General features: G+C 37.2%; 1 protein-coding gene across 3 annotated transcripts in view; it reads right to left on the bottom strand.

Annotated features, from left to right (window-relative positions):
• Positions 1 to 25,212, bottom strand: part of Gpat3 (glycerol-3-phosphate acyltransferase 3) — a 60,877-nt gene that overhangs the window by 13,326 nt on the left and 22,339 nt on the right. For 2 of the 3 annotated variants that reach the window (XM_078021525.1, XM_078021524.1), the window contains exons 4-7: positions 8,470 to 8,740; positions 3,872 to 3,946; positions 3,346 to 3,435; positions 1,928 to 2,021 (exon numbers count right to left, since the gene is read on the bottom strand). In XM_078021525.1, coding sequence (XP_077877651.1) covers positions 1,928 to 2,021; positions 3,346 to 3,435; positions 3,872 to 3,946; positions 8,470 to 8,740 — 530 coding nt within the window. The remainder of the gene's footprint in view (positions 1 to 1,927; positions 2,022 to 3,345; positions 3,436 to 3,871; positions 3,947 to 8,469; positions 8,741 to 25,212) is intronic. The other variant, XM_078021526.1, reaches the window with a different exon arrangement.

Genomic DNA, 25,212 nt, shown 5'->3' with positions numbered 1-25,212 from the left:
AAAATAAGTCTGGGGATGTGGCTCAGTGGTCGAGTGTCCCAGAGTTCAATCCCTGGTACCAAAAAAGTAAATAAATAAATAAATAAGTTAATTTAAAAAAACAATAAACCATGGAGAGAAAAATCTTTAATGTTGCTCTAATAAGTAGTTTATTTAGCCAGTTATGACTTCCTCAGGTCAGCAATACAATTTCCTTCAACTTCTGCCTTGTACCACCTCCAATTAAGTACCATTGGTCTTATATTTCTATCACTTGACCCCCTAGACAATTTGCAGTAGCAAATCTTTGCTTTGCTTAAACCTCACCCCCAATCCCAGTACTGAGGATTAAACCCAGGGGATGCTCTACCACTGAGTTATATATATCCCCAGCCCTTTTGTTTTTTTATTTTGAGACAGCATTTCACTAAATTGCTGAGGTTTGCCTCAAATTTTCAATCCTCCTGCCTTAGCCTCCCAAGATGCTGAGATCACAGGTGTGCACCCTGTAGTTACAAGGTGTTTTTAAACCTTGGCTATTAATGGAATTACAGTTATTTATGATCAAAAAGTATGGATGATACCAACAAAATTCTGAGGCCCTGAGTCACCAATGCATTATTCTCAACTTTGTTGATCAGGAAATAGAAGAAATATAGTCTTAGAAACACAAAATCATGATTAAGCAGTGCTAGTGTGATATGTCTCCCAGAAATCAATATTGAAAATTTAATTGCCAATGTGACTGTATTAAGAGATGGGGCTTAAATGGGAGTGTCTAGATAAAATAAATAATAAAATAAATTAATGCCATTATAAAAAGGGCTCTCAAGAGCAGTCTGTTACATCTTGGCCCTTCCACTTCTACTATGTGATAACACTGGTGAAATATAACTCATCTACTCTCTCTGAAGTCCAACCCACCAGCAAGAGAATATGAACAGATCCGCCAGGACCTTTGTGCAAGCATTCTGTTCCACACTCCACCTCAGGTCATAGTTAACTACCATGAAGAAAAGCACATCTTCCATTATTGTATAGAATTCATCTGACACGTAAAAGAGATGCAGGAACTCTCGACAAATATTTCATGGCAATAGAAAACAAATATTTGAAAAAAATGCCAGAATGTGGTTTTGTGCATCCCCATGAAAGGGTATTTTAAAGCCTGGTTTTACTATGTGCTTTGTGGTTTGTTAGTAGGGTTGTTCTGTTTTCTTTTCCTTTCTTTTCTTTTGAGTCTGTGGATAAGATCTGAGAAAGATAGTATAGTATAAATATTTGCCTTTCTTGCTAGAGCCTCATTAAAGAGTCAGATTTTTTTTTAATTGCATATACATCCCTGAAGGAAGAAAGAACTAATTGACAGTCTAGGGGATTTGTACAACTCAAAGAAGGAAGACTCTAATGTTGCAAAGTGTTATTAAATATTGGCAGGGATTTTAGAAGCAAAATGGAATCAACTTTACCAAGTCCTACCAAGTTGAAGTATGTCTACATTTCAATAAGTTAATTATTCACTACTTTAAATATTAATGGCTATTCTCCTTCTTTCCTTCCTTCCTTCCTCCTTCCCTCCCTTTCTTTCATTTCTTTCTTCAAGGGATTGAACTCTGGGTTGCTTTACCACTGAGCCACATTCCCAGCTCCTTTTATTGTTTATTTTGACACAGGGTCTCATTCAGTTGCTGAGGCTGGCCTCAACCTTGTGATCCTCCTCAACCTCCCGAAATCACTGGGATTACAAGTGGACACCACCATGTCCAGTCTATTTTCTTTTTCTTGCACCATCTCTTCCTCATGTAAATCTAGAATGCTTTATTCAACTGCAATAATATAACCCAAATTTCTAATAAGAGACAAACTTTCAAATTTATCAAAAAGGATAACAAATTTGAGCAAATCATAAAAGACACAACCACCAGAATCACCAATGGACTGCTCTTACCATAGCATAACATCCATCTGTGGTCAAGATCAAAACGTCTATTGGAGAGGTGTGGTTGGCAACGCAAATGCCTCCCTTCTGGGGTCTGTACTGCCTGCAATTACAAACAATGGTAAGTACTAACCCTCAGAAAACAGCCATTGTTTTGCAGAAAAGCATGGAGAGGCTCGTTTTTTAAAGTGTACTTGGAGGTACAGGAAAGACTATCTCAAAAGGTTATTTATAGGAAATAGGGTAAGGAGGCCTATGACTTTCCCTTTATAATTCCTAAATTTTTGCTTACTTAATTGAAAGTGTTTTCATATGATTTTGATCTTCATAACTACCACTTTTACTGGCTTCATGGTGATTCAGAGAGTAAATCTTTACCATAGCTTCCTCCCTCTTCTCCCACTACAGCAGAGGTCAGCAAACTTTTTTGATAAGAGACAAAGAGTAAATACTTCAAATTGTACAGGCCAAGCAATCCCTGCCACAATTACTCAGCTCTACTGTTGTGGCACAAAGGCCACATCAGATAACATGCAAATAAATGAGCATGTCTGGGTTCCAATAAAGCTTTATTTACAAAAGACAGAAAGAGTGTCAGATATGGCCTGTAGGCCCATAGTTTTGTTTGCCTATCTCTGCCCTAGAGTTAAATGAGAGTTGACACCAATAAAGTAAAGTATTTTTGTCAGGCTTATTCATAGAAGAGGGAAACAAACACATAATAACTTTAGTATATTTTCCTTAAAATTAGGAGCACTTCTATAATAAGTTAGGATCACCTATCTATGTCAATAAAGCACCTTTTCTGTAGAAGATGTATCCTCTGATCACACTTCTGTCAGAGATTTTCTTCTATTTCTTACCTTAAAACTCATAGCCCAATGGATAAATCACATAATTTAAAATTTTTAAGGGGCCTTTATGTTGGTAACACATGGTAAAATCAATTGGTTTTCTGAATGTTTCCCTTCTACAAATGAGTCAGAAAGACACCGTCAGCAATGATTTTTTAATTAACTAAAATTGAATTCACAGAAATATAGTTTAAAAGCAATTAGAATAATTATCATTTAGCTAATAGCCTTCCTTAGCTACCTTTATACTCTTTGGGGGTGAGGCAAGGAGAATATAGTATTTTCTTTTAAGGATCAGTTATGGAATTTTAGAAGTGGCAAAACTAAAACCAAAAAGGGACCCCCTGGATTCCAACAACATCATAAGCCTGTGAATTTCATTTTCTAAATCAGACAGAACTGACTCAAAACTGGAAACTTATTATATAATAAACTTATTATTTATACACAACCAGTCTCAGAGCTCCCATTTCTTCCATGTAAAATGCGGTAACATGCCCATCCCATAGCGTTGACCCGTGAGAAGCACAGGGCCTGGCCTGAACTTCCTAACCGCACTGTTAGGACACTCACTTGTTATGATAATGGATGGTGCCAGAGAGAGATCTCACGCAGATCCGACAGCAAGTCAGATGTACCATTTCACTCAGCCAGTTTTTGAGTCTGAAAGAATAAGAAGTCATTTTATTGTGCAGTAATGGGCTCTCCTAAGAAACAATACAAGAAAATTTTTAATGTGCTCATTCACAACAGCATCCTGTGTTCTATTCCATTGAAAAAACACAGTAGGATTCTTACAATCTCATTGATACATCTGGTATTATTAGATGGCAAAAGTTTACCAAGAAAATAGACAGAAACTCCAATGGAAAATAGCTCCCTCTCTCCTTTGAAGAAATTTCTTTTGATTTATATGGAAGCACAATGGAAAAAAAAATCAAAGAATGAGTATGAAGATGAAGTGAGCAGAATTCTAATAAGTGGGTAGATATGATGAGTTCAATGCAATATGTAGGCACTAAGCAAATACTGTCTTTGTGGACACAGGTAGGAAAAAGGAGAGTTTTATTTTATGACTGGATGGAAGGAAACATTTCACCTGCCGTCTGGCAACTGCCCAACCAGTGTAGTTCCTATAACCAGCAAACTGATCCCAATAAAAGCCAGAGTAACCCTGAAAAAGAAAAGAAAAGAAAAATTAATGCAAAATTTGTCAAATAGTAGGTAAATAACCTAAGGGGAAATAATCTAAAGATTCACAAATAAAGTATAAATGAACTGTACAGCATCCTCATTATGGAATATAATACATCAGGCCGGGCATGGTGTTGCACACCAGTAATCCCAGTCACTTGGGAGGCTGAGGTGGAAGGGTTGCAAGTTTGAGGCAAACCTCAGCAATTTACTGAGGTCTTCTCTCAAAATAAAAAAAAAATAAAATAAAAAGGAATGGGGATACAGTTCAGTGGTGACGTGCCCCTGGGCTCAATCCCCAGTACCAAAAAAAAGTTGATAAAGATTTTGACATGATTCTATTGAGTGTTGTGTGATACATTTTGAATGGAAAAAAGCAAAGTTTTGAAATAATTGTGTGGCATATGATACCACTTTCAAAGTAATAAGCATATATGTGTAACTAGTCTTTCTCTCTCTCTCTCTCTCTAGAGAGAGAGAGAGAGAGAGAGAGAGAGAGAGAGAGAGAGAAAGAGAAAAGCCTGAAAATTTCCTAACAAAACTAAAGTTCAATCTATGTAATCATTAAAGGGCTAAGATAGTTATGAAGCCTTTCTCATACTAATACCAAAACATGCCACTAGGTAGGAATCTTTTAATGCAAAGCTAACTATTGTCCCTTTGCATGGCTCAAGATGACTTAGAATTAGAAAACAAGGTGACTGATAATACCTCTAATCTCCATGTAGACATTTTCTCATTTTTGAAAAGTGCTTGTTATGTACATTCTGATCACTTTAACAAAGGAAATAGTTATTTCTAGAAATGCAAATAGAATTACTCAAAAAGATGAGGGTGAGATTTAAAATCCTTCTAAAGCAAATAGGATTTAGATTAAAAGTAAGAATCAATAGCTTAATGGCATTTTATTAATAAGATTCCTTAAACCATTTTACTTTGTCAGATGAGAAAACAGGAACTTTAGATTATCTCACTGGCCTCTCAAATCGAACCAGAGGTCTGTTTGTATCTTCTAGTTCTCAAGAGAGCCTTCCCATGTTTTGCTGAATATATAAGGTATCAATAACCTGATGGAAGGAAATGCCATTGCAGTCAGAAGGACCCTGTGGGTCTGGGAGCTACCTGAGGTCCAGGGTCAGCAATAGCAAATCTCTCCAGGGTCAAAGTGGTTTGCTCCTTATTTGTATATATCTATACCTCCTGACCAGATGTTGAGAGCACAAAATAGTTTATCTTAACCCATCTCAGATCTTACATTAGATGATGATAAAATAACAGCTAACACTATGTGCCAGGCAATATTCTAAGTACTTAACACATTTATCCATCCCAAAAACTCCATGAGGCAATAACATTATCAACATCTCTATTCAACAGATGAAGAAACTGAGACAAAGAAAGGTTAAATAACTTACCTAAGGTTATAGAGCCAATGGACAGCAAAGCCAGAATTTCAACCCCAGCAGTTTGGCTCCATAATTTATGCTCCTAACAATTATGTTACTGTTTCTCACTAGCTTATCATTTTTATTATTTAACAAATCAGTTTAGGATTATTTAATATAGAAAATTAGCTTAAGGCAGTAATATCAACCTGGTTGGGGAAACACCCTATCAACACATCTGAGCATGTACCCCTAGTATATTTAAGAATGACAATATATTCCACTGTACTGACATCATGCACATTATAAAATACTTGCAAATATGAAGAATGTAAAAAAATATATAAATTTTTTAAAATTTTATTTTCAGGCAGTGTCTCAACAAGTTGCCTTAGCTAGCTTTGAACTTGAGATCCTCCTACCTCAGCCCATCTGGTCACTGATGCTACAGGTGTGTGCCACCAAGCCCAGTTTAGAGATATTTTTATTTTTTTAAACATAGTATTTAAAAATTATATATAAATATTAATGTAGAAAATTTTTTTCTCTCACTCAAAATAGTAATTATAAATAATAAATGTTGTCAATTATATTCTGAGTGTTAACCTATAACCTTTTTGAATGTTAAGCTATAACTACTTTGTTAAGGTGTTAAATCTTCTGAAGTCATGGTTTAACATCTTTTGACATAATAGTTTGAAAGTCATAACCAGATGCCATATTTTCATGTTAGTCACTAACACAGTAATGAAACCATTGTTTAATTAGCAAAACTTTTCAAATAATGTTTTTCATCTTTCCCTAATAAGAATCACTCCTTTTTACATATTAAATCAGAAAGGGTTACATTATAATGTTGTCTAGCAATTGAGTTCAAAATAATTGTAATTGAATTATTTTTTCCTAGATTAATAAGCCAGAAAATTCTTAACATAAGCCAACATGAGCATTCTCCTGGATAAGTTCAGATAAGTTATCTTTCAGTGAGACCAGACACAAATTTTCAGTTACAATCTGTTTAAGAGCTTTATTGAGATACAGATCACATACATGATTCACACTTTTAAGTATCCAATTCAACAATTTGGAGCATAGTCACAGAGTTGTGCAACCATCACAATTAATTTTAGTATAATCTGTTTTTTAAATGCTCAATTTGTCACATTTGTTTCTTCTACAAATCATTTACAATGATTTGTACTCAGAGTAGGTACCAATTCTGCCATTTTTCTTTTGTTCCTGTAAATTTACATTATATGACTATCTAAAATCTGTGGTTTATTTACAAAAGTTTTCATGTCAATCATCTCTTTTGTGAGCACTAGTTTAGTCTAAACTAGATAACAGAATCATAACCACATTTGCTGGGCCTTCACAGCATAGTGAAGTCTAACCAACAACAAATGAGGCATCTTAAGCACTCCATGTTATAGAATTTCTCACCCTTTCCCGAGGTTACCTCGGATACACTGCCTGATCTATGAACCAGAATATGCAAGAACTAATTCATATATTAAACTTAACTGAACTTTCACTTCTTTAAGAATAAAATGGTAGTTCTAATTATAAAAAGAATAGAAGCTTCTAACAAAAATTCTAGTGTTTCCTTCCTGTGTGACAATGAATTGTCATGTGCATTCTAAGAGCACATGAACCCCTCACAGGAAGCACTAGCTTAAGTTTTCAGCAAAATTGGCTGGGCACGGTGGCACACACCTGTAATCCTGGCAGCTTGGGAGGCTGAGGCAGGAGGATCACAAGTTCAAAGACAGCCTCAGCAAAAGCGAGGTCCTAAGCAACTCAGTGAGACCCTGTCTCTAAATAAATACAAAATAGGGCTGGGGATATGATTGAATGGTTGAGTGCCCCTAGTTCAATCCCTGGTACCCCCCTGCAAAAAAAATAATAATAATAAAAAAGGTTTACATATACTTGCATGTGACAAGTCAAGCATTATGGTGCACACTTGTAATACCAGTGACTAGGGAGGTTGAGGCAGGAGGATTGCAAGTTCCAGCAATTTAGTGAGGACCTAAGCAACTTAGGTACTCTGTCTCAAAAAATTAAAAAGGCCAAGGATGTGACATTGGTTCAGTGTAGCACTCCTGTGTTCAATCCCTAGTACCACCAAAATGAAAAGTGTCTGCAAATCCCTGAAGTTCACTTTGTTATTACAGCTGAAGTGATTCCCAAAAGACTACTATGCTCCAGTGTTGAGACACTGAGAATATGAACAAAAGAAAACAGAAAGAACTTCTTGGAGATCAGCACTTGTCTATACTTAAGCAAGCCTTCCGCTGTAAGAAATCTGAATGAGGCAAGTATAAGCCACCCTAGGGATGGTAAAGAGGTTTCAACTCTTGTGCCAATGTTAGTTGGCTGGCAGCAACTGCCTGGAAAGCTCTGTTGAGAAGATGCCAAGGCCATGGCCCAGAAAATGAAGCAAGACCATCAGCTGCAAGGCTGTGGCTGGTAGGCATGCCTACTCTTGCCATCACCATGCTAAACAGATTCTTGATCACTGCTGCTTCACCCCACTGCCCAGGGTCTTCTACTCTTTAGTTCCACACTGTGAATCCAGTAAGCAGGCTTGAGGTTACCTCCTCATCAAGAAGAACTCAAGCCTAGAAGCAGAAGGGTATCCAGGTAGGGAAATTGCCAATAAGGGAAATGAATGATCATAATGGAATTGGATGGATGGATTCACTCTTCCCAGTGGCTCTGTGATAACCACTCTAGATGTTTTTCTTTCCTAGTTAGCTTTGAAGTATTACAGACTAGCAAAGAAAGGCAGTGGCTCTGGGTAGATGTTATATTTTGGTTGACACTCTGGTAAATATTGAACTATAAATCATCTCTCTTCATTCTAACTTCCCACCTTCCCTTTTCTAGCCATCCTCAAATTATCTATGACTGCAAAAACAAAGTGGATCCAGATTGTAAGCTAGATATTGAATTCTGAACACACACCTTCATCTAGTGAAAACAAATGTGCGAAGGCCACATTCTGTGGCGTTTTTAAGTGGGAAGAGGTGGAATTAGTACCACAATATTCATAAGTGATGAAAAGAGAAAGGTGAACTGATTATACCAATAAATTATCAGGCAGGTGACTTACCTCAGAGGTAGTAGGACACAATAGCGTACTATGACGCCCAACACCCACACCATAGTGAGCCGAGGACTGATGTACTGGAAATTTATATTGGTTCTTGTGAGGAGATTCCATGACACTAGCTCCTCTGAGGAGAACCTCTGGGTCACTTCATCTTCTACAATGGCTTCCAATCCCTTCTTGGAGAAATAAAACACATCAGACAGCTCAAAGTCCCTTCCTCGCAGACCAGAGAGCCCTTTTTCCATGGGTGACTCATCTCTTTGGATAATACCTTAAAAGAAAGCATCAGGATATGAGAAAATGCCGTAGGACAAAAGAACAACCAACCAAAGAGGCAATGTTAACTGTATAGAATAAGGAAAACAAGTTTAATGGGTGACATGAAGATTGCAAAAATGAGACCAGCGATTGCAGTGGAAAGAGAGGTGAAATCAGTATCTGCATGAAATGGTCCTTACCCAATGACTTCAATTAACTATGGAGGAATTTTTGTTCTCCATAACCCTCTCCTCTTGATCTTCCTCTCTACACAATTGGCAAAAGAACTTCACAGAAATAGTCTGCTCAGATAAAGATCTGAACAGTGTAAAAATAAAGACTTATGTCTCCCCAATAAAAGCCATAAAGTCAAAAACCAAGTCAAATGGCAAAAGGTGTTTACCACAAATGGCAAAAATAGATGTTTTTAATATACAAAAAGTATTTAATAAGAAAAGCCCAGGATCCTGCAGAAAAGTAAGTAAACTTCATGAACTGATTTAATAGAAGCAACATAAATCACGAATAAATAAATCAAAACTCTTTGAAAGACATTTGAATTAGACAGCAACTCACTGATTTACATTACCAAATCAGCAATATGTTTTGTTTCATGATGAAGTTCAATGTCAAATGATACAGGTACACATATATTCCACATGAGTATAAAACTATTAGCAACTAGTTTCAAAGTTGGTTTGTCATGAAAAACTAAAAATAGTTTTGCTGATGATCAGTAATTCTAATTCTAGAAATTAATCATAAGAAATGTAGGAAAGAGTGTCCTTTGTGGTGCTCTTCATTATAATCAATCCAGGCAATGATATCTAATGCAGTTATTAATAAATCTTCTTATGCTAAGTGAAAAGAAGTGGAATCTTAAACTATAGTTTAACTCCGTGAAACATATAAACATAGGAAAAGCACCAAGAAAAAAAAACATTAAGTGGCTATCTTTGGGCAATGGGATTTGATTTTCTTCTCCACAGTGATATTGTATTTTCCATAAAGAACACAATTCAGCTGGGTGCAGTGGCACACACCTGTAGTTCCAGTGGCTCCAGAGGCTGAGACAGAGGATCCTGAGTTCAAAGCCAGCCTCAGCAAAAATGAGGCCCTAAGCAACTCAGTGAGACCTGGTCTCTAAATAAAATACAAAATAGGGCTGGGCAGTGGCTCAGTGGCCAACTGCCCCCTCCCCTGAGTTCAATCTCTAGTCATTACCCTCCCCCCCCCAAAAAAAGAACACAATTCAAAGATTTTTAAAGCAGCATTAGTTTTTTTGTAAATTAAAAAATGACTATTCCCATCCAGTTCTAAGGACTCAGTATGAATATAAGTGAGAAGACCTTCAAAGAAGAAAGAGTCACTATGTACACAGTACCTAACATGACTACCCCTTTGTTCCTCTGGGGTGTGTCACAGAGGAATTTACTCCCTACATTATGCTACAAAGAAAAATCTTTTCTTTTGAAGTGGAGATGAAGATATTAAATCCCTGAAAGGAGATCCCCTTTGATTTTCTCATTTTCCAGGTTACCAGGAAATCAATGAGCAGAACTGAGAGCCCTGTATTATCAAGCCCCTGAAGACTGATCTGATATATGCATCAATAGAAAGAATTGGAAAACTTCTTTCTTTTTTTTCCCTATGAAATGGCAGCATGATGCACTGGAGGAAAAAGGACAGAGGACTTAGACCACTTCCATCATGGGTGTCTTTTTTTAAAATAAAGGAGTGGGAAATTTTTTAAGTTTCCTAATAGGGTTGACATTTTGTGATTTTTGGTTTGGGGTTTTCTTGGAGGGAGAGGGGTTGTTGCCCCACATGCAAAGCTAACATCTAATCATTTTAACATTTAGAATAATAAATTCTTCAATGATCATTAGGCTATCTTTTTCAGGAGTCAGTTCTAACCTTTCTTCATCTTTAATTAGTATTAGAGGGTGGACAAAGATAGTGTTCCTGATGAATTACCCTCTTACTTTATGGACATTGCAGTACTGCTCAGAGTAGATTATTCAATCCAAATACTGACCAATACCTAATAGTGTAAAAGTTTCATTATTTAGAAATATATCAATTTTTTAAAATATCTACAAGTAGGAGAGAAGAATGAGTTTTTTACTAAGTCTGAATGAAATACATTAGGGACAGAGGACAGACTTTCTAAACATATTCTTCTTTAGAAGAGTCAGCGATAAGAATGCAATTTAAAGTTGCTTCACATTATTTACCTGAGTTACAAGAGAACTGATCTATAAACAGAAGCCAGTCCTGAGGCCTCCACACACTTGATGTGCAATATTTTCTCTGCCCCCTGACCTAGTTTATTCTGTGTAACTCAAATACATGTAACTCACTTTTATATTTTAGTTTAGCATTTTTCAAAAATATATGGAAGGTCGAGGATCTAGCTCAGGGGTAGAGCACTTGCCCACCTGGAATTGAACCCTAGACCATAAAATACACATTCACATGAACAACAATAATGATAAAAGATAAATTTCCAGAATACAATAAGACATACAAAAAGTTAGTAGAAAGAAAATCAGAGGAACTCAGTTAAAAAAAAAAAAGACTAAGAATATGTCAAACGATTCAGATAAAACTAAACCTTAATGGGCTGGGGTTGTGGCTCAGTGATGGAGCACTTGCCTAGCATGAGTGGGGCACTGGGTTCCATCCTCAGCATCATGTAAGAAGATAAGTAAATAAAAGTTGTTGTGTCCATCTAAAACTAAAAAAAAAAAAAAAAAAGAAACAAAGACTAAACCTTATTGACTAAACATTTGAAAAGATGTTCTTCCTCATTATAATCAGAAAAATGTAAACTAAACTACAATGAGATACAATTTCATACCCATAAGGTTGATAAAAATTTTAAACCTGATAATATCAAGTGTTGATGAAGATGTAGATGACAGGAATGTAATTAGTACAACTGACAGGGGACAGACAGATGCAAATTGTGGGAACACAAAGTCAAGAGAATAATTCTATAAAATAGGCCCACTATGCTAATCCCCATATGCTTTCTTTTCCAAGAAGCAATTTACCTGCAGCCCTGCCTGGCTTAAGTGAACAGGATGTGTCACATTCCTCAGCAAATTACCTGTTATCTGCAGAACAACTACTGGCCTGAAAGAATATTGATAAGAAGAACCCAAGTTACCCTGAAGGGGGAGACCTTTGTGACCCTTTTCATAGACCAGATTCTGAAGCTCAGGGAGATAAGGATAATTCCTACTAACCATAAAATCTGTAGGAATTTATGCTTAAAATTCCAATTAGAACAGTCAGCCTGGACCAAGGTGACCTAGAGTTGTCATGGCAGCGGGGACTTCAAACTCTGATGCATCCTGCTGTCAGTTAAAAGTCAAGAAGTAGACCTGGGCAGGATTCTCTGGAAACTTCTCTGGGATCCCCCAATAAAACTAAAATGCAGGAAAGGCACACTGTCCCTCTCCTCTCTGAAAGGACCCACTCTCTCCCTTGAGAATGTCCCCTTTCCTTTTTCCTATTTCTTCAATAAACTCATCCCTGTTACTCTGAGTTACACGTCTGAAATTTTTCTGATTTGATTGCAAGAATTAGGGTTGGGGGAATCTGCATGCTGACTCAGTTTCTTGAAAGCCCTCAGCTCTGTAACACAACCATACTGGAAAACAATTTGATGCTGTGTAGTAAATCAAAAAAAATCAGACCCTGTGACTTAGCAGTTCTATTCCTAGATATACCTTATGGAAGATTGATTTACTTTTTAAAATTGAATATACAAATTTTGCAACTATAGGGCACTTCACCCAAATTCACTAATTGCTTTCATTTTGCCACATTTGCTCTATTGTTCTATGTCTGTATGCATAAAAAGATAATTTTTTTTTCTGAATCACTTAGAATAAATTGCAGAAATCATCATGTTCTTGGGCAGGGGATGTGGCTCAAGTGGTAGCGTGCTCGCCTGGCATGCGTGCGGCCCGGGTTCGATCCTCAGCACCACATACCAACAAAGATGTTGTGTCCGCCGAGAACTAAAAAATAAATATGAAAAATTCTCTCTCCCTCCTCTCTCACTCTCTCTTTAAAAAATAAATAAATAAATAAATAAATAAAATAAAATTCCTTTAAAAAAAAAAAAAAAGAAATCATCATGTTCTTTTCCCCTAGATATTTCAGCATACTTTTCCTCAGGATACAGAGATTCACTTATTTAATTATAGTACAATTATCAGAATCAAGGAGGTTGTCATTAATGCAATAAAAATTATCTAATCTACAATTTTTTTTCTCATCCAGGATTCAATCCAAGATCAGACCTTATATTTATATGTCAAGTCTCAGACTCTTTAAATATAGCAAGGTTCCTTGTCTTTTTTTTTTTTTTTTTTCTTTTTCTGTACCAGGGATTGAACCAGGGGTGCTTAACCACTGAGCCACAGCTGCATACCTTTTTTTATATATTTTATTTAGAGACAGGGTCTTGCTAAGCTGCTTAGGGCCTTGCTAAGATGTTGAGGCTGGCTTTGAACTTGTGATCCTCCTGCCTCAGGTGTGCACCTCAGCTGTGCACATGAGGTGGTGGGCACACATGGAACTGAAGTTGTTCTTAAGGTAAATATCTGTATTGTAAGAGAGCAGGTACCAGCTTAAGAGCTCTCTGGTACTAGGCCAGTGTCTGTAAACGAAGACTATTACTAAATTAGGTATCAAAAGAAGCACTGTTAAAAACAAAAATATTCCTTCCTTCCTGAGATATATTCACTATTGAAGGTCACAATTACTGATAAACAATTAATCAAGAAATGTGCATGAGCAGAACAAGTGCATGTGTGTATGCATATACATATAAAAACATTTTAACTATCCCAGATACATTGTCATATTAGTTTTGTTATCATTAAGACCACACAGTTATTTTTAAAAATTCATCCTGATCCTTTAGAGATACCCATATTTCCTCACTGATCAAACACTGATTATAGGAAAAAAATGTCCTTCTATTTCACAAGTCAGTTTAAAAAAGTAAAGCCATAAACATTTGAACTTTGTCCTTATACCAAACGTTTTGGCCAAGTCAACATAGTCCATACTTGGATGAAAAGAAAATTAAAACTCACTTTCTATCTAATTGCGAGAGATTAATTGCACAAGTTGCCCTACGCCCCTGTGACTTTAGCAAGTCACTTGTACATAAATAATACCAGATATGAAAGGACCATGGAAATGGAGGCAGAAGTTAAAATCATCTCAAACATAATTAACTCTAAATTGGCTGAAGGAACTCTTGGAATAATTTCCCATTTATAAATTGCACTAGGTTTTTCTAGATGTAAAGCAAGCTTTTTAAACAAGCAATTTATAAAAATTAGGTCTACTACAGATCAAAAGAGGTCTGTAGCTTATATGCAGAAATAGACTCTTAACCTACCAAGGTTCCAAAAGTCAAAAGTTCATGGTTTGAAACACTCATGGAAACCTTGAACTGGTATATTTTTACAAGAACACTACTCAATCATAAGCCAGTCTCAAGAACATAAGCAAGCATATAGTAGTAGTAGCACGAATTCACAATCTCTCCTAACAATATCACTCTGAAAAAAATTGTTAAATTAATTCTGGTTTGGAATTGATAAAAATACCCCCTCACTCCCACACTGAGTAGAAGCAGACATTAGGGGAACATTTCAGGATATGAGTAATATTCCATTTCTAGATCTAGATAAATAAGATCACTTTGGAAAATGCACAATGTTGTGCCTTTATAATTTTAGACTCTTTTCTATGTATGTTATACCTCTGTTCCCCTCCCTGGTTATTAATCACATAGGCAGGGAGGAGTTCACCTATCTCAGCATCAACTATTGGTAAGTAATGGTGCCCTTTTCCTTGCATGAAAAGTTCCTCTGAGACCCCTCTGGTCCTTGGCAAGGAAGTAAGATCTAGATCCTACCCTACCATCCCCAACTTCCTTCCTGGTCCATAAATGTAGTTGGCCTAACTTAAAAAGAGCCCAGTATAAAAGTTATAATTGAGAAGGAATTTGGGGGTACAGAAAAGGAAAGATGTATGGAGTCTCAAAAGAGAAATGCCTATAAGCTGTTGGCACGCAAAAGACACCCATGAACTTTGAAATGCAAAACAAGCATTCCTGAGCAACAAGGCCCATGTCCTTAGACCACACTCCTGCAAGGTGTCCTAGCCTGCAAAAAGCAAGGTCTAGAAAAATGGGTATGAAATTGAGTAACTCCACCCTGGCTCCACCGCTAGTCCAACCCCCAACCACTGCCCCTCTCTACATACTAACCCCTCACACAGAGACTTACTTTCGCTCCCTCTGAGGATGGCCAACATTCTCTCCTGAATGTACTTTTTCCTCAAAGACATCTCTCTCTTGAGATAGTCTGCATTTGTAACAGTGGCCCACTTCATGCTTTGAATACAGCCCTTGCTGCTCTGCTACTGAGGCTTATTTTTAAAATGGACATGTTTTCTTTTCCTCTTTTCCTTCTCCCTTTCCCTAACCTGGTCGTGGGAAGCAAGATTACCTTTTATCTTTTTGAGCACTCACCCACCACAGGAACCAAGTAATTCAGACTTCAGAGATGCCACCAGAAGATATAAGAAATGACTATCTCCCAAATTAACAAGTGAATCACAACACACATATACACACACCCCAACACCTGGAATGAATCCCGTCTTTAAAAACCCTCTGCCAGGTGCAGTGGTGCATTCTTGTAATCCCAGCAGTTTGGGAGGCTGAGACAGGAGGATCAGGAGTTCAAAGCTAGCCTCAGCAAAAAGCGAGGCACTAAAGAACTCAGTGAGACCCTGTCTCTAAATAAAATATAAAATAGGGCTGGGGATGTGGCCCAGTGACCGAGTATCCCTGAATTCAATCCCCAGTAACAACAACAACAACAAACCTCTGTTTTCTCTGATGAGGAGAATCACAATCACTGGGAAAGAAGTCCCTGTGTTTCTCCTTTGCTAGCAAAGCAATAAAACTTCTTTTTCCTTTATTCTCAAAACCATGTCCTTTTTATTGAATTGGCATCAGGGACAAGGACCCAGCTTTCAGTAACACATTCTCCCTTGAATGCATGTCTGCTTTTCTAAATAAATCCATCTCTAACTGGCACATACTGAAATTCTTTGCCATCATGTATGCCAAGGATCCAAGTGTCCTGAATAAAGGTTCCCCTCTCTGGGAACTCCTCTGGTTGGTATAATGACCAACTATATATTAAAGTTGGGGAGTGAGACACACCAATCATGCTGTGGAAAAAGAACAAAAATAGTCCATGCCAAAGGACAGACATAGCCAATGTTCAAGCAATACTAAGCTGCAGTAAGATGGGAAAGATCTTTATGCCATCCTAACAACCCAGAACCAAGGACGGATCCCTGAAACATACCACGGATCTCAGTCTCCTCTTCTCCAATTCATTACTTGCTACAGACATTAATATGGTAATCACTGCACCAACTATACAGTCAACACAACTGCATGGGTTTCCCCTACACTTTCTGTTACCTTTTTTCAAAATTTAGCTAAACTGCAAAGCTAAACTCTCTATATATTATGTCCAAACCATTCCCTGAGCCATAAGTCAAGTTACATAAGTTGGGTAATTTGGCTATGCTTTTCTTAAACTGATTCCTTTGCATTATTATCACTGCTTTCTTTAAAAATCTATTTTATGGTTAATACTTTAGTTAAGTGTAATAGTAGAATATCTTTTAAATGTCCCTTTTTCTTCCTTTGGTGGTATTTTACCACTGAATCACATCCCCAGTCTTTTATATTCTTTTTTTTTTTTTTTTGATACATGGTCTCGCTAAGTTGTCCAGGCCAGCCTTGAATTGTTATTCTCCTGCGTCAGCTTCCTGAGACACTGGATTTACAGGATTGCAACATCACCCCAGGATAAATGTCCATTTTGGGGGATGTATCCTGAAGAATGTAAATGCATATAATATTTAGGATTAGCTTTAAAACACTATAGATAGTAGGGTATACATTAAGATGAGAACATAGTTATAATTGCTTATTCATTCTATAACTTTATACATTGCTTATATATTGCATCTGTAATTGTTTAAATGAAAAAAATATACTTGCACAAAGGAAATCCTGGGAAGGAAAATGAAGCAAATAGAGCAAATTCTTTTCTTCATTTTTATTTTATTATTATTATTATTATTATTATTTTGGTACCAGGAATTGAACCCAGGAGTGCTTCACCACTGAGCCACATCCCCACCCCTTTTTATTTTTTATTAAGAGATAGGGCCTTGCTAAGTTGCTAAAGCTGGCTTTGAATTTGTAGTCCTCCTGTCTCAGTCTCTGAAGCTGCTGGGATTACACATGTGGACCATCAGACCAGGCGCAATTTCTTGGTAATTTTTATTTGAGTGATGGGGTCTACATGGCTGCTGAGATATTACAAACATTTGGAATACCATTTTGCATTATTAAAGTTAAGTTCACATTATGGCCCAGATATTCAGAAGAGTATCTATACAACAATGTTCATAGAAACTTTATTATTCCTAACGTCTAAAAGTTAAAATAACAATTCCAATCAATTTAATAACGGATAAACAAATTATTAGTATTTGTGTAAAGGAATACTCCATAGCAATTTTTTAAAAACATACTAATCATGCAACAATATGGAAAAATCTCAAAAATATTATACTGAAGGGGAGAAAAAGACGCAAAAAGTACATACTGTATGATTATGTTTATTTGAATTTCAAAATTTTGATGATAGACCGATAACAGAGATCAGAAAAGAGATGAGCACTAGGACTGAAGGATCGTGGATATGCACTGTGATCTCAAAGAGAACTAAGAGAACTTTGAGATCAGTGCTTTCTATCTTTGATCTGGGCGGTAATCACATAGTCTATAAATACGTAAATATCCACCTAGCTGAACATTAACATGTGCATTTTAAGGTATGCAAGTTATACATAAAATCAGGGAGAAAAATGTTACTTTGAGAGTCTTCCACATTTCTGGCTATAATCTCAGAGACCCTAGCCAATCTTACTTATCCTCCCCACATATACTTTAATACCTTCCTTCCTAAACTAGAAGGCAGCTGACATTTACACAAGTTTCCAGATGTCAGGCTGCATGTCAGCCCTTGACACATGCACAAAAGTAATTCTCATAATCCTACGATTATCCCCATTTTATACATAAGGAAACTAAGGTTCAGTGAAGTTAACTAATGTGCCTGGAGCAAAACAGAGCCAGGATCTGAAACCAACTCTGTGACTACAAAACCAAATGCTTCCTCAACTTTCTGGTTTTTTGGTTTTTGGACTGGAGATTGAACCTGGGGGTGCTTTACCACTAAACTACAACCCCAGTCCTTTTTTATTCTTTGAGATAGGGGCATCCTAAATTGCTGAGGCTGGCCTCAAACTTCAGATCCTCCTGCCTCAGTCTCCCAAATTGCTGGGATTACAGGCATGAGCCACTGCACCTGGCTTCCTTATATTTTACATCTTTAAGTTCCACATCAAGCTGATCAACATTTGCCCTCTGACAAACTCCAAATATTTAAAATCTTTCCCATGAAATCCATATCATTCCCATATCTTCCTTGCCAAATAGAAAGCTCTGAGTAACAGTTCTTCACAGTATTCCTCTACTATGAAGGAAAGAAGGAGGGGCTGGGGTTGAGGCTCAGTGGTAGAGAGCTTGCCTAGCATGTGTGAGGCACTGGGTTCGATTCTCAGCACCACATATAAGCAATTAAGTAAAATAATAAAGGTCCATCAATAACTAATAAAAATATTTTTTTAAAAAAGTAAAGAAGGAGAACTTTAATACAGGCAAGCTTGTATGTAGCCTGTATATAATATTTATTTGGATATGCATTGTTACCAATTCACTTTAACATTTAATTATCTGTTCCAGAAAACTATAACTCAAGACACCTTTTTAAAGCCCCTAAATTCTGTAGTTCAGGTCTTAGTTTGAGGAAGCTATTCTGTCCAAGTTAGGACTCTGTAAGATTAGTACAAAAATGTCCTACCAGTATCTTTCTCTTTAAATCTTCTCCAAACCGGCAGTGGCTACCCTATGCATCTGCAGAATAGTCAAGGTTTAGAAAGGATAATCACCCTTAATTTTGTTGGTGTTCTTATTGTGGTATCTATTCAAACCTTCTCACTCCCTATCACTCAGTCAAGGCTTATAAAAAAAAAAAATAGCCCCTATTGCGAGGCACGGAGGTGCACGCCTGTAATCCCAGCAGCTCAGGAGGATGAGACAGAAGGATCGTGAGTTCAAACCCAGCCTCAGCAACATGGGGGTGCTAGGCAATTCAGGGAGACCTTGTCTCTAAATAAAATGCAAAATAGGGATGGAGAATGTGGTGCAGTGGTCAAATGCCCCTGAGTTCAATCCCCCATACCAAAAAAAAAAAAAAAAAAAAAAAAAAAAGCCCCTATGGTTTTTGGTCCAAAGAGATTAAGTAACTTTGTTATATCCTCAGCCATGACTCCAGGTTTGAGTATAAGGTCTTCTGCCAAAGACAGGTTGACCATGAATCTAGCCAGGGTAAACTTCAGGGTTCTAACTTGCATGGGCCCCCACCAAGGTGCTATACCTAATTTTGTGTAGTAATTTAAAGAAGGTATCCAAATTACATCCACTTCAGGGTCTTGCAAAACTCAGATTTGCCCCTACTTCTGAATCACATTGTCATTTTCTTGATACAAAAAAAGATCTGTTAAACCATTCGCCCTACAAATTCAGATAATTCCAGAAAAATACTTAAAATAAGAAAACCATCTGAATAATAATAAGTATTAGACATTATAAAGTCACAAACACACATTAAACATCTTTCTGCTTATTTCGCCTATTATTAATGATCTTTTATCTACTTGATAGCTTATTAGCAATGTACTACTGTGTACTAGAGGCAGTGGGTATAGCTCAATGGTGGAGCACGTGCCTATAGCTCATGGTGGAGCATGTACAAGGCGCTGGGTTTGATCCCCAGCATTGCCAAAAATTTAAAAAGAGCATGCATTTTTTAAAAGGATTGCTGCCAGTTAGGTGTTTTCAGTGTTATTTTAAAGTTTGAAGTTTCTCTAATCTTGAAAGCAGGAGGAGTAGAAAGGATGACAAAGTGACAATGTGCAATGAAAAAAAATTAATACATAAAAGATTCATCAGTCTCATGTAGTAGGAATGCTGCTTTAGACGAACTGAACCATGACTTACTTTATGATAGATCCATATAATGAAAAGGGGAGGAAAAAAAAAACAGTACAATTATCATGACCGTCTCATACATGAAATACGCTCAAAATACATGTGTCTCCCTTGGTCTGTCTGGGTACTTCTCCATCATGATGGCTCAACCATAATTGCTGATTTTTTAAAAAAGCATTATAGTTATGAAACTATTTGTGCTCCCCCCAGGAATGTTGGCCCAGTTGGCACATTTCTCAGTTACAACTTTTGTATCTACATGAAAAGGGGCAAAGTTTATTTTAATCACTTTATTTTATTTACTACTTAATTCAATTAAGGATAAAGTGCAGCAGAGAAAGCCCACATATAACACAAAGTAAAAATGCATAAAGAAAAAAATGAACAGAAAATTATAGAAATCAGAAGAAACAACTGCACAACATTCTATGCAAATAAGTTTAATTAAAATCTGGGCAAATGGATAACTTTCTACCGAAGACATTTTACTAATCCTGACACCAAGAGATGAACACTCTAAAGAGAATCATTTACACAGATGAAATGATGTTGTGGGGGCAAAAAAAAATTACATACCTACCCCAACCAACCAATAAACACTGGACGCAGACTCTTTTATAAAAGGGAACCCTATCAAAACTTTGAACTGAGAAGGAAGATAGATAGGTAAACAACAAACTAATCTCAAGTAAAAAGATCACTACAAGAATCCTTTCTCCAATTTTGGCAGATAATTTCCAGCATCATATCATGGTAAGATATGGTTTATCCCATAAATGTAAGATTATTCAAATATTTAAGAAGCTATTCATATAATTCACCATACTGGATCTTAAGCTAAAGCTAATAATATCTACTAATCATCAGAGATACTTAAAAAGCATACAAAATTCAACTTTTTTTTTTTTGTATCAGGGATTGAACCCAGAATCTTAACCACTGAGCCACATACCCAGAAATTTTTTAAAATTTCTTTTTATTTTTTATTTTGAGACAGAGTCTTGCTAAGTTGCTCAGGGCCTTGCTTGCTAAATTGTTGAGGCTGGCCTTGAACTTGGGAATTTGGGATTATTCTGCCTCAGCCTCCTGAATCCCTAGGATTACAGGTTTGTGTACCACCATTACCATCACCACTGCCAGGAGCCCGATTTAGCATTCTTTCTTGGTTTAAAATAACAAAACAAGAATCAAGAAGTGCTTAGTTAAGAAGGAAAACAGACCAGGGCTGGGAATGTGGCTCAAGTGGTAGCAAGCTTGCCTAGCATGCGTGGGGCACTGGGTTCGATTCTCAGCACCACATAAAAATGAAATAAAGATATTGTGTCCACCTAAAAATAAATAAATCAATCAATATTAAATATTAAAAAAAAGAAGAAGAAGAAGGAAAACAGACCAAAGCCAATAGGAATCTTACTGGGAAGACAGGACAAGGAAGTCCTTCCCTAGCAAGAACACCAATTATCACTATGCTATTCCACACTGTGCCAGAGTATTAGTCCACACAAGTGAAAGAAAGAAAGTATGAATTGAAAAACAAATAAAATTAAACCAAGGTTGATACAAACTGGCAAAACTATCAATATCTACAGATAAAATATGTAAGTATGTATCAGAAAAGGAAAAAATATATCATGGAAAGCCACTTACAGCACAAGAATTTTTCACACTTATTTTTATTATTATTTTGTGTGTGCATGGGACTGAGCCCAGGGGTGCACTACCACTGAGCGACATCACCAGCCCTTTTATTTTTATTTTAAGGTAGGATCTCACTAAATTGCTGAGGCTGGCTTCGAACTTGAGATCCTCCTGCCTCGGCCTCTTGCTAGGATTACAGTCATGTGCCACTGCACCTAGCCAGAACAGTGTTTATTGTTTGTCATGCTCATCGATGGGAAGTTAAGAAAATAATAGACATTTGCATTGTAACAGCCTGTATGGAATAGCACAAAGAAACTCCAGAAAGATGTAAGAAGCTAGTATCAGGTAGAGGTAGTAACAGGGGGAAGCAACATTCATCATAGATTTTTAAATTCTGAACCAAGTAAATTTATTATTTATACAAAAAAATGTTTAAAAGGATTATAAGCCCCACTTTAAATAGTTAACACAAGAACTTGCAAACACATATCCTTTGTGTTTATCTGTTCACTCTCTCAGAACCACACAGTCTGATGGCTCAGCATGTCGTCAGCATGTCGTCAGAATGGTAAAAATGGAACAAGTCAAACTGTATTATCATCACTTTCCACATAACCAGTCACCCTTTCATTTCCAATCTTAACCAAAAATACAACAATTTCCAGGTGAGCTTTAGAAGTCCCTAATAACCCTCTACCTCAGATAAGGCATTCAGTGTTTTCCTGAAGAGGACAAACAAAATCCCTTATTTGGGGGAGAAAAATATAGCATACACAAAAAAATGTCAGTGGACAAAAGAATGAGGAGAGAGAAAAAACCCAGAACTTTATCCTTCTTTGTTTCCCTTTACTCTTAATTTTTCATGGTTGATCCTTGTCTGCTTTATTTATCTTTTCCTGCTCCCTTCTATAACTTTTCCCCAGCTTTTGTAAAGGTCTTTCTGTGGTGGCACCCCCTTTCTCCACAGAAAAGTCTTAACTGGGCTTCTCCAGAAATCTTCACCATGGCTGATTTTGGGACTGTCAGCAAAAGAGTCTCTGCAAAGGAGTCAATGTAGATAAACCTCACATTTTCGTGTCACCCTAGTTTTACTTGGCTACTGGCAGGGAAGATACCAGCACTCCGGGTGCTGGACACCCCTTACTAGTTTTTCACAAACGTATCCATTATAGTAGTTTGTAGAAATGTGCAAACAAGGCCTCTGGCCTTGAACTGGGCTTCACAGAGATGTCTACATTTTTAAGATAAGTTACCAATTGGGCTCCATGGTAACAGCTGACAGGAGGAGGAAAGAAAGGGGAGAAGAAGCTCTCCCCTTCTCAGGTGTTGTCCTTGAAGTGTTAACTTGCCAAAACAGTGAAAGAAAAAAGTGCTTTTATGTGAATTTCTGCAGACTGCGAACTTCTGAGCCCCTCTCCTTACATACTGGGTAGAAAACTCTGAAACTACCTGAACTTGGGGTTCAGGGGATTAATTGATTATAGCAAAAGCTGTGCCCTCTGAGCCTGGCTGCAGTCAATAAAACTATTTCCTGCTATCTTCGTTGTCTTGCCTTGTTTGTCCCTACAACATTTCATCCTCTGTGAGTTCATGAGATCCACCCTTTCTAGCTGGGGATGTAGCTCAATGGGAGAGTGCTTTCCCAGCGTGCCCAAGGCCCTGGATTTGAGCCCCAGCACTGTAAACAAATAAATCAATCTATCATTTCAAATTTCACCTACTGCAAACAACTCCCAGATGTGCATCTAAGGTCCTGACTTCTTCCTGAAGGCTCCATCTATCTCTGCAACAATCCCATTGCTCAGGTTCAAGCTCCCATTCCCTTCCAGAACTAATTCCTGTCTACCATCCTTCCTTTAGCCACCACCCCTATCCTCTTCCTGTCTAATCTCACTTCCACAAAACTTCCAGATTCATCTTCTCAAAGCTTTGAAATCCCTGATCTAAGGAATTAATTTAGTTTTTTTTTTCTTTTTCCCCTGGAGCTGGGGACTATAACCCAAGGCCTACACACATCCTAGGCAAGAACTCTACCCCGAGCCACATCCCAGCACAGGAGTTCATTTATTAGCCTGCATTCACTCAAAGGCTTTTGGATGCAAGATAAACCTGAATATCCCATCTCGATTCCCTCCTCTAATTTATTCACTCACCCTAGCTCCAGCCAAATTCAATCAGTTAGTAGGCACCTAATGTTTCCTAAACTCTCCTTCTTCCTGCCTTTTCTTATGATTTTTTCCATCTGATGCCCCTAAAATTAATCTGTTTTCAATCAGTAGAATGCCTTTCCCCTCTTTATTATTTTCCTTGAGCCTATGAATTACCAATTCCATTCATTAATCAATGGACAGGCTGTCCTAACAGATTTTAGGCAAAGACCAAAAAATTGACCAACTTACATCCAACTTACAGAAAATCATTTCACAGTTTCTAAAATTGCCAGGCTTAACTAATGGACATAAAGGCTGGCTTGCCCTCTGAGTGTAAGAGTGCAGTGGCAAGCAGTGCCCTCATTTATTTATTTATTTCCTTATTTTTGTCCAAAAGGAGGAAAAAAGAAAACCCAAAAGTATATTAGTTCTTTAATCTTCACTGATTACAAAATACCGGGTTTTTTTTTTTTTTCCTTTCTTTGCACAAAACCCCTGTTACACATGTTCCTCTATCAGCTAGAGATCTTGTGCACATTGAATAGGAAGCCAGCCTGGCACTGGAAACTGACCATGACCACCCACACGCTGAGATTTTGCAATGCCTTCCAGCATCACAACCCATGCTAGGAGGTCATGTGAGGTCACCCACTCATTGGCAAGTAAATGCACTCACTGATTTGGACACATGTGTCACTTAAAATGAGGAAGTTAATGTCTTTGAGCACATTCGTGCTAACGTCATTGCAGAAGCAGAAAGAAGGGATATAAATGATACACTGATAGACACAACCTACTCGACAAAAGGAACATTAAGTTCAGAAAAGAGAAACATGCACTTGCCCCCTGTAAAGATTGTAAGTGCTTTGTGTGATTTATTAAGTAGGTGGTATAGCAAAATATAGCAAAATCCTGTACTTGCTGTTCAGTCTTAACCTCCTTTATTTTTTTTCCCCCTGGTACCAGATTGAACTCAGGGGCACTCGACCACTGAGTCACATCTCCAGCCCTTCTTTTGTATTTTATTTAGAGATAGGGTCTCCCTGAATTGCTTAGCATCTTGCCATTGCTGAGGCTGGCTTTGAACTTGTAATCCTCCTACCTCAGCCTCCGGGGCCACTGGGATTTACCTCCTTTAAAAAAAAAAAAAAACAGAAATGAAAAAAAATAAAATAAAACCCCAAAAAATTAGAAAAAAAAAACCCAGAAATGGTCTCTGGAATTCATTAATCCTCAGAAACACCCACACCCAGAGAGAGAGAGAGAGAGAGAGAGAGAGAGAGCCAAGAAAATGCTACTGGTCATAAAGGGACAACATCATTGCCTATAATTCTGTTTTTTCTAATAACTTGAAGACGGGTGTAATTTGTGCGCTCTCTCTATATATATTATATATGTGTGTGTGTGTGTGTGTTATCTCCAAAAATACTAAAAATATTAAAA

Source organism: Ictidomys tridecemlineatus, chromosome 9 (genome assembly GCF_052094955.1).
Source record: "Ictidomys tridecemlineatus isolate mIctTri1 chromosome 9, mIctTri1.hap1, whole genome shotgun sequence".
NCBI classification, from domain to species: Eukaryota; Metazoa; Chordata; class Mammalia; order Rodentia; family Sciuridae; genus Ictidomys; species Ictidomys tridecemlineatus.
This window is presented reverse-complemented; position numbering and strand designations above follow the sequence as displayed.